Source organism: Nicotiana tabacum, chromosome 15 (assembly GCF_000715075.1).
Source record: "Nicotiana tabacum cultivar K326 chromosome 15, ASM71507v2, whole genome shotgun sequence".
Classification (NCBI taxonomy): Eukaryota; Viridiplantae; Streptophyta; class Magnoliopsida; order Solanales; family Solanaceae; genus Nicotiana; species Nicotiana tabacum.
In genome coordinates, this window is record NC_134094.1 from 123,967,082 (window position 1) to 123,978,033 (window position 10,952).

The 10,952-nt window shown below is 36.2% G+C and overlaps 1 protein-coding gene across 1 annotated transcript; it reads right to left on the bottom strand.

The window, feature by feature from the left end:
• Window positions 1-541: 541 nt before the first annotated feature.
• Window positions 542-4,950, bottom strand: LOC107800838 (protein SAR DEFICIENT 1). Its single transcript, XM_016624080.2, has 7 exons — window positions 4,760-4,950; window positions 4,589-4,664; window positions 3,499-4,054; window positions 2,342-2,502; window positions 1,894-2,088; window positions 1,669-1,771; window positions 542-1,009 (listed from the first exon to the last, which is right to left on the bottom strand). Exons 1-7 carry the CDS (start codon window positions 4,849-4,851, stop codon window positions 819-821), a joined length of 1,374 nt encoding a protein of 457 aa, XP_016479566.1. The 5' UTR covers window positions 4,852-4,950; the 3' UTR covers window positions 542-818.
• Window positions 4,951-10,952: the final 6,002 nt, after the last annotated feature.

Sequence of the window (10,952 nt, forward strand, 5' to 3'; positions counted from 1 at the left end):
CATAATCATCTAACCAAACACTGCATTTTTTTATTATGTGATCTCATGCTGAGATTAATTTTTTAATCCTTCCAAAAAAAAAATTGATCCCCTGATGTATAAGGTATTTGGATAATTTACAAGATTAACCTAAAAAAAAGTTCTTTTTTTTTTTTTTTACTTTTATAGTACTGGAATAAATTGTCCTTTGAGGTGATCCATATACTTAGGCAAGAAAAGAAAAGGTTTCTACAGAAGTAATTATTTTCAAAAACTTTATAAATTAAAGGTATATTGAAATATATATTCATCAAATGCTTATAAGATATAAATTGTCGTTCTATAAACACTTATTTCTTCTATGAAACATATTTAAAATATGGCTAAAAGCATGTTTTCGTTCTACATACAACTCATACAAATATTTGTTCGGAAATTGTATTGTGTTATTACAAAGTTGAAACTAAACAAACAAATAGATGGGAATACAACAATCGATCACTATATCAAGAATCATGATTTTACAAAAAACAAAGAAACAAAATTCAGAGACTTCTGATAATATTGCCAAACCACACATCCTTTCACAAAGGGGCGGCACAACTCCTATATATATAAATATATATATATCCCATCGTTTGGTGGATTGGGTTCATACATAATTTGTATGTACATCAATAACAACAACAAGTACACCTCAATCACAACTAAGTTGGAATCGACTACATAAATTATCACTGTCTATGTCAATTTACTTAAACCTCCCGAGATCAACGTCATGACAGTAAAATTCATCCCTTTGATTCCTTTTTTCTCGATTTTTTATTTTCCTTAAAAATTCATAAGTAATGTAATTCCCCTTCAGAAGAAGATTCTGAGATATAACGAACTCCATTTTCAACGGGGGAACAAATGTTTGTTGAATTAACAATATTCCAATCATTGTACTCTACTGCTTGCTCAGATCCACTTGCAATTACAAGTGTACTCCTTCGCATTGTATGCTGCTGTTGATAGGCATTCTGTTCTCCTGTTAAGCACACAACAAATTGTCAAATAATTCAACTTTTATGTACTTAGCGGTTACAGATAGAGCCAAAATTTTAAGTTTATAGGATTTGAATTTACAATAGAACTCATAACTTTGTTTCGCAATTAAATATTTATACATATTTAGTAGATTTTCTTATACAAATATAAGATCAAAGTAAAAAATATCAGGTTCGTCCAAACCCGTAAATAATATTTTAGCTTCGTCCCTGCTTACTGTGTAATTAATTCGATATAACTAGTTTGCATCTGCTGATAGTGTAAACAAAAGCTTTATATAGTGTGTGTATATATATAAAAGTTAAATACATTGTCAAATTGAAGTATTACTTAATTAGTCTTTTGTGACAAACACGTCATACTAAAATATACAAGTAAAACGGGTTGACTTTTTTCAATTTTTTTTAAATCCAAATTCATGAGGTTTTAGCCGAAGAATATTTGTCATATCATCTTTAGCAAGTACAACTAAAATAAGGGACTAAAACTTAGAACAGTATCAATTGGGAATAGATATTAATCAAGTATACCTTTCTTATATTTGCTCGCTAACTACTCAAAGTTTATATATTATATCAGATTAGATAATAACACAACAAATAAAAAAGGAAAAGATTAAAATATAAGCATATAAGGTACCTTGAGTAAGTAGAGCTTGTTCATTCATGACCAGCCCACCATCAACTTCTTCTAAAGAACTCCAATTTGTGTAGGCATCCTTCACCAATTTCTCAATATAGGCCTAATATAAATGAATAAATAGATTTCTTAAATCAGTAAAAATGTTTAGGTTTAGCATATATAATATTTAACAGGGTGTTAAACATTAAAACAAAATTCTAAAAAAACTAGGATTTTTCTTACCCTTTGGATTCCTCGCAATTCTCGACTGTGGCAAATTTGCCCATTAATAATTGCCTTAACAACTTGACATATGGGATTGAGGATGAGAGTGTAGGTAGTTCCTCTCGCTATGTATAATTTGGTGCCCATTTCACAAGTTTTTGCATGTCTATATGTTACTTCCCACATTTTCTCCGACATCCCGCTTCCAAGTATCTGTCAGAGATAAATTCATAATTTAAATTTAGTAAATTATATTGAATTCATCTTTGAAATTATAGGTTCAAAATTAATATTTGTAATACTTCAAAAATTGTCACATGTATTTTGATTCAAATCAAGAAGTCTGACCTTTACTATATATAAACCTATGTTAGAAATTATACTTATTTATTGATGATTTTAGTTTTTTTTTCTTTAATTTGTGTCCCTAGAGAAATGGTGTTACTAATTAATTTGTAATACGTACCCTTCTTAGTTTTTCTGGGTCAATATTTGCCAACTTCAAGAAATCTTGTACAGTCTTGATGCCTTGTGAAGTTAACTTCTTGTGAAAAGTTCCATCTTTTCCAATCTTTTCAAGACGCCACACATCATCTCCCAATTCTGGTGGATAATGCTTCTTATACACTGCGATAACATAAATTAATTTCAATATATGAAATATGGTTATAGTACAAATAGAGCCGGATCCAGGATTTAATTTAATGGTTTTAGCTTTTAAGATTTTTGGTATTGAACTCATTATACTGTTCAAATTATGGGTTCAAATCTAATACTTATCAAAATTTTAATAGCTTTTGACATATAAATTCATGTTTCGTATCAAAAGTTATGGGTTCAGTTGAACCCGTAGCCGAAAAGCTACATACCACCGAATAATGATGTTCAATTAGATTTCATGAATCTAAATAGAATCTTTTTAAGCATGTACGTCTAGGTTTAATGACGTGCTTACATGATTTTTTAGGATTTAGGAAGGGGAGGAAAAAAAAAAAGGGGGGGGGGGGGGGGAGGACATGACGTGTTCACGTACTTTTGTATAAGCATGAAGCGGGAAAATAATGATTAAAGTTTTTGAATAAGTAATTGAATTGACAAGTTAAAAGATACCTTACATGTCAAACTAACAAGTATAACATGCTTTGAACTATATATCTTAACCAATGGACTAAGAAGACATTAATTATTTAAACCCCAATCTAATACTTGTTAATTAATGGAGTATATGACTTGGTATTAGATGATCGATTGAAAGAATAATTGATCAAATCTTTTTTATTTATTTTACTAGTTAAAGTGCACAGATTATGCAACTAGGGTTAGGTATAGATGTCACTGTTTGACTTGAGAGTTAAGACCTAGATTATTTGCCTCAAGAGAAATCACTGAACAAAGTGATGTTTCTCGTCGGCACTTCTTCCTTTTCAGCTAAACACAAGGAATATACCCTAAAATAAAAAAATGTTACTTGTAAAAGGATTATATTATCCCGGTTTTCAAGTGATTTTGTTTTCAGTTAAAGGTTCACAAAATAACTTCAAGTGGCCTAAGTAACTCAACAAGTTAATTTTAAAAAAAAATAAAGTTATATATACTGACAGAATAAAATAATTAATAACTTACCTTCTCCGCGGTGGTCTTTAACCATAAAAGAGTCGGTCATGGCTTCCATTATTCGAACATTATTTTGACCTTTTCCAACATGAACAACCTTTGCACCAAGTCGAAACTTCCGACTCCGAATCCAACTAGAATTATCAGTAAATTCAAGATCACCAAGGGAAACAACACCATCTCTCATAGTTATATTAAGTTCACCGGTAAGCAATGGTCTTTTTCCAACCCTTTCCTTAACTATGTTCTTATTGAACTCTTCATTTGTCCAAGTTGCTTCATTTTCTCCAATAGGAAAATCTCCGTCGAGTACGACAATTTCGACTTTAATCGGAGAAGCTAAGGTGGTCGGAACCAGGCAATCGCCAGTTGCGTCCACAAGTAGGAGCTGGAGAGGGTGGCCATGTGAATCCACAATCTTGCTGTTGGTGAATATTGGTAAAGAAAGCTTTTTGTTGAATATCAAACGTAGGTTTGATGGTTCCATAGCTTTAATTCTTAATGAAGGTGATCTCCCTATTGATCGAGAACATCGTCTTAGTCCATTTTCCACCTCTTCATGAACCTATAATTTCAACAACGATATTGAATAAGAATAGAAATTACAGGGACAAAATACAAAATTGATCGTTCGGCCGAAACTAATTGCATTCTCTAACCAAAAGAATATATATAATATGTATATTTCTTGTATATATTACATATATATAGTAAAGAAATATAAATTTTATCGGCTATTCTTTTTGGAAGCAGCTTAAAATATACATTTCTTTAATTACAATAGGATGAACTAGTATTCATGACTCATAGCGTATAGACTCATTAATTAATTTAGGTAGAGAGTCAAGCGGGTTCTTTGACTGCATCAATATGCATCTATGAATCAAAATGAGTTTTAATTTTATGCACATATATTTTCACTTTAAAGATTATTGTATATCACTCTATTCATAGTATTAGTTGATAGCCTATAATAAATGACAAATGACCTGATATAACATGTTAAATCACAATAATAGTATAAAGAAAATTACATTGTTAGTGTATATAGCGAAAATTCATCATAAAAATATCTCTAATGTCTAATCTAAAATCATACCACTCTTCGGAGCATGGGTTCCAAGGCTGAGCAGAAGTTATCTAAGAAATTCACCATCACCACTTCTTTAATCACACTACAAAGCCAAAAAAAAAAAAAAAAAAGTAAGATAATAAATCTTGAAATATTGAAAAGTAAAAAAACCAAATAACTAATGATGAGGATACATACGAAGCAAAAGAAGGTGTTTTTCTCATGCGTTTGTAATTTGAATGGTTGGAATCAGGATCAGCAGAGTCATCAAAGAATCTTTTAGCTGCCATTTCTATATATATATTGTGAAGTAAATCTCAAGGGTTTTTTCAGTACAACTACTAAGAAAGAGAGGAGAGGCGATGATTTGAGGAAGAGAAGTTTGGTAGTATAGGGTTTATAAAGGGTAGAGCACAAGGTGTCATAGTCTTATCTCAAAAGAGAAAATGAGTTAAAAAGTATTAAAGCTAATGTTATTTTCAATATTAAAAAGAGGTAAAGGAAGTTTCGTGGAATAATGAAAGAAAGAGCTAGGTAATAGAGGATTCCAACTTCTAAGTGATCTAAGGCGATCTGATGTAACGACTTTGACGTCAAGGCCTCTTCAAGTCAACCCCTCGACTCCTTTTGCAAAAGAAACAAAAGGAATTAGACAGCAAAATATATATTAAAGCAGACGTGATAGCTTCTTGGGAAATTTTTCTAAATATGTTTTCGGAATTTTTTTGTAAAAAGTCTTGTCAAAACGTCTAAAAAGTTGCTGAATATTTCATTTTAAAAATAAGGGATCTTTATACAAATATATTATATATTATAATTATACACGATTATACATATATTATACGCTCACTGATTATTTTTAATTTAAGCGGTTGACTTAACGATTATTTAGGTTAATTTTTTCTAAAAGAAATGACTCAAGATTGTTTATCCGTAAAATGGTATAGTTAAATTTATACGTGGTTTATAGACAAGTGAATTAATTTGTTCCTAAAATAATAGATCAAATAGACAAAAATACAATACTTAGCCTTGAGATGGAGATAAAATAGCATAAATTGTAATTCCGGGAGCAGGTCTTCCGAGGACAATAGCAACGATGAAGATAAAATTATATTGAGCTTTAAATAGAGTGTAGCATATGTTTGTCAAAAAGTTCATCACCATTACAATGATAATAGAACTCGTTATTTATAGCTGCACCTAGGGAACAAGGTCTTAGGATCAAGCTCCTTTTTAATGTCAATTATGAGGGACATTGAAGAATGTATAACGGCAGACAGTGAATGTCATATTCTTTGTAACGGGCCGTGTACTTAATGCTGTAGAATATTCCTCATTAAATGTTTACGGATGGCAAGCATTAATTTCATCTTTATGAGTGTTATTCTCTCTGGTAATAGATGGGATCATTGCCTTCGGATTCAACTATCTTTTGTCTTCGGCTCCACGTGTCACTTCCTAATGCGATCATTTAATATAAACATATTTTACCCTATACAGATAGTCCCCCTGCTTTCTGGTGGCATAACTTTGTGTCACCGGAAAGTTGGTAGAAATACCTTTTTTGGCAGGAAATTCAATGACCCCCTTTGAAAAGTTACCGACGGTTGATTAGATATACGTCTCTCCGCATTTAATGCCCCGAACACGCGCACCCCATGATTCAGTATCACTTTTGCCGGTTATCGAGGTAATTATAGCCACGATTCTAGCCGTTTTTTTCTTTGCTTACACACATCAAACTCCTTCATTTACACTTCTTAATTTATCGAACTTTCTCAAACCCTCTTTACTCAATTTCGTACTTTGTCTAAAACTTTTCTTTGATCTTCTTTTTGAGAGAAAACTTTCCTCCCTTTCCGAAAAAATGGCTTCTTCTTCCAAAAATCCTAGTTCCTCAAAAAACAAAGGCAAAGCCGATAAGGCCACTCCTCCTACCATCATCCCAAGAAATATTATCACAACCAAGGACTTCGAAAAGAAGTTCCCTACTTCAAATCCTCGCACTTGGGCTGTTGGCAGATACCCTTCTTCCATCCGTCCTTCCAGCATTCCTGCTATGAAGGAAGATTTTTATTGCCAAGATCTAAACATTATCGCTCCTGATCTGGCAATGTGGGTAACCTTACCCAAGAAGGGTTTTACGTATTTTTATACGTATCCCTTTACTTTGGGGCCATTCTCTTTGAGTGGAGAGCTCGACTCAGTCATTGTGGAGTTCTGCATCCGCTACCAGGTATGCCTAGTGCAAATAAGTCCTTCTGTGCGGAGTACAATTTCTTGTCTTCGGTGCTTGTGACAGGAGAGGGGAGAGTAGCTAACCCTAGCTCCGTTGAAGAACCTCTAGTCCCCCAAGATCTTCCGCGGGGGAATGGTAAATTTCAGCAAGCGTGGCCACCATGCTCTGCTATCTAGCGTGGATGATTACAACAACCGTGTGTGGATGAAATGATTCATTGTAGTCATCACTAGTGACATCATTACGGAAAATGCTTCATCTTTTCGGGAATCATGGAACCGTACTCGTAAGTTCACCATTTCTCTTTTTCCATTAAAGATCATCCCATATCGTTATTGACTCTTCTTTTTCCACTTATTTGAGCATCTCGGTGGGTTCCACCGCGGGTTGAAGGTTTGGACTAGTAGGTCCAAAAGAATTTGGACGATACTATGCCCGAGACCCCCACATGGAAAGAACTGGACCTCAAATACGGGTGGAAGGCCAAAATTATGGTAGGTTAAACACAACTTGTTGTTTTCTTCTCTTATAATGAAGCTGATTAACCCCTTTTTCCTTTGTTGAATTCATGTCTACCCCAGGGCTCGGTTGTCGTCCCCAATGAGGATATTTTGGCTACTCCTACTGATGCGGCGAGGCTGCTTCAGGAGGCGTTTACTCAAATAGGAATCTTCGGGCCTGCTTCTAGTGCAAGTGTTTCTTTTCAGAGTCCCCGGCCGGAGAACAAGCAACCCAAAAAGAGACGTTCTTTCGCGGTCGGGGAAAAAAATAAAAGGGCAAGGAGTGCCATGCCTGAGTCATCTTCAAATGCTATGGTATTGAGCGATGTGCCCGAGCCGGCCATTGATACCGTGGTTATTGATGATGATGGAGAAGCTAGTGATGAGGGAGCTTCTCTACATAGAAGATGACGACATTCATCAACTTAACAGAATGCTCAATTTGTTGAGTTAGTTACACTAACTGAGGATGATGTCTTGGCCCTCTACAGGGAGTATGATATGGTGGAAAATGCCAACTCTCGTTTCTGAGTCCCAGTCGTCGTACCCGGTAATGTGAGGCTGAGTACCGGGTCCTTGCCATCTTCGGTTGATGAGAAACCAACAACCAGCACCGTGTCTCCCGCAACCACTTCTTATCCCTCAACACCATCAGCTTCATACCCTTCTTCACCAACTCTCTTTCTGCCACCAGTAACTGTTACATCATCTCCACCGGCCGCAGTAGCCCAAAACGATGGTATTCCTCTTTCTAAGTCCCCAATTCATGGGAACCTAGGGCAAAATTATGTTGCCTCTTCAGAAGATCCTCAAAGGAGGTGGAGCGCTAGTCTCTCGGTTTCCACCGGATGTCATCTGTTATCCCGGCCGGTGGAACTTGCTAGTTATCTGAAGCCTTTGGCTTCAGAAAAAGATAAGAATAAAGTGAAAACTCTCTCGGGGGAGTGTTTGCTGAATAATTCCATGCACAACGTAGCGGCGGTATAATCCTCATGTTCTCGATTATTTCTTTTATCTTTGTTATAGCAGGTTTTTGAGTTTGCATTTTTGTTATACAGGCCAACTTTATTGATTTCAAGGGCCTTCAGAGGCTAATCCATGATAAAGAGGAACTTACCTACGAGCGGGATCAACCGTTGGCCGAGCGATATCAAATCGCTACTCGTCTCTCAGAACTGGAAGCACGAGTTATCGAGGCCGTGAAGTTGGAGGCTCGATTGCATCAAAGAGATCAAGATGTAGTGACCCTTGGCCAAGAGACCTCCCAGTTAATGGTGCAATTTGAAGAAGCTAAGGCCAAATGGATTGAGGTTCAAAATAACATTCTTGCTGCATCCAATCGTGAGGCTGCTTCCATAGAAATATTGAATAACTTGGAGGCAGCCTTACACTCCAAAACTAAAGAAATTGTTAATGTTGAGGAGAAGCATTCTCGGTTAGAGGAGAGACATAAGAAGGTCATAGAGCATAACAAGGTTTTTAGCTAAACTATTTATGACCTTGATGTCAGCCTCCGAGCCACTAGATCCGCGCGGGATAGTCTTTCGACCGAGGTTGACCAACTTTAAGAAGAACTTCAGCACCGAGCTACTTCCCTCATTGTTGAGAAAACACATTCTATGTATAGAATGAGTAGAAAAACCTTGGAAGAGGCCAAATCGGGTGTCATTGACTTTGACACCGAAATCGCTAAGGCCCGTGAGTAAGAGTTAGCTGCAAAAGAGGTCTACCGGCCAAGCCCGATGCTACCAATTCTTCTAGTTCTGGTTCTGAGTTCTTGGGAACTGAAGAGGAACCGGAAGGCGATGATGCAGAAGGCCAAAATGACGAAGGCCAAAATATCGAACCGGCGGCGGATCTGCCCATTTCTCCTGGGGGCGTAGGTGTTTCTCTTCCTCCAGGTTTCGGAGATGCAGCAACTTAGTTTTTTGCTTTCCTTTTCAAATTTTTGTACTTGTGTTGCTTTGCACATTTATTGTAAATAAAAATATTTTTCCGTATAAGTTTTTCTTTCTGCGTATTTTTTATTTAAATATTTGCGCAAGTTTGATCTTCGCATCTTTTTTCTTTTAAGTGTTTGTGCAAGTTTACTTTTTGCGTCTAATTGTGCAAAGCTTTGGGTGTATTTTCCCCCGAAAGCATTTGGATTTCGGGCATAAGTTCTTCCGAAATCAACCATCTATTGTGAGGGTTTTAAAAAGAGAGGGTTTGCGCATATTTACTTTTTACGTCTGATTGTGCAAGGCTTTGGGTATATTTTCCCCCGAAAGCATTTGGATTCGGGCATAAGTTCTTCCGAAATCAACCCTTTATTATGAGGGTTTTCATAAGAGAAGGCCCTCTTATGTTTATGGTGCTCTTGTAGAGGACGTCTCTTGTTCATTACATCACTTGCATTTGAACTACTTGTTTAACTTTCAAATAAAAAAATCAATTCATCGTTCAGACAAGAAACAAGATAGAAATAAAAGGACTTTACTTTATTCCTTTCATTTTCAAAAGTACATAAGCATTCGTTGTGCTAAAAAGAAATTATTATTTCTTATGGCTAACTTGTACAACTTGTTTCTACAGGGCTAGCCGCGCAGTCTGCGGTCCCGATGACACAATTATGTTTTGGGGTTTCGACTTCCAGTTGAAGTGGCATTCGTTATTATTGTATCCTCGTATCATCCCCCCCCCCCTCCCAGTGTTCGAATACAAAGAATGCGAATTTGAACACTGGAAGTTTTACACCTTCAAGGATTCCGCTAGTGGATTGCTAGATAATCGTCAGTTCGGTAACAAACTTCACTTCCCCTTAGAAATCTATGCTATCAAGCCAAATATTATCTAACAATCCCCCAGTGGCTTGCATTTGTGAACGGTCGGGCAATCTTTATTCGATAGCAAACTTAACTTCCTGGTAGGAACTTTGCTATCGAGCAAAAGACTATCTGACTGCTCTGGAGTGGTTCTTCGCTTATATGATTTGTCATTAAAAGGTCTTATTGTTGCTGTTGAAACTTCCTTCGTAGTATTCTTTTCGTTGATGCCTCGTTAAAAAACTTGCCAGAAAAAACCAATTGGAACAAAAATTGGACGAAGGGAAAAAGAGTGTAACATATACTTTCACTACAAATGATGTTCATTAGCATTAGTATCTCTTGAGGTGTGCCACGTTCCAGTTGTTTGGCAAATTTTCTCTATATTGATTCTCCAACTCGTATGGTCATTTTCCGATGATAGCTGAAACCCGGTAGGGGCTTTCCTATGTTGGACCTAGCTTCCCTGTATTGAGTTCCCTGGTGTTTTGTATCACTTTCCTTAAAACCAAGTCTCCCACTTTGAAACAATGGAGGTTGGCCCTTCTATTGTAATATTTTCCTATTCTCTGCTTTTGAGTTGACATACTTATATGCGCCAAGTCCTTTCATTCATCAAGCAGTTCCAAATTGACCAAAATTGCTTCATTGTTTGTTTCATCAGTCGCCCGGAAGTATCTCAAGGTAGGCTCCCCGACTTCCACTAAGATTAGGGCTTCTGCTCCGTACACAAGGGAGAAAGGAGTCTCTCCCGTGCTCGATTTGGCCGTTGTTCAGTACGCCCATAATACACCTGGTAGTTCCTCGGGCCATTTGCCTTTAGCTACTTCCAATATCTTTTTGAG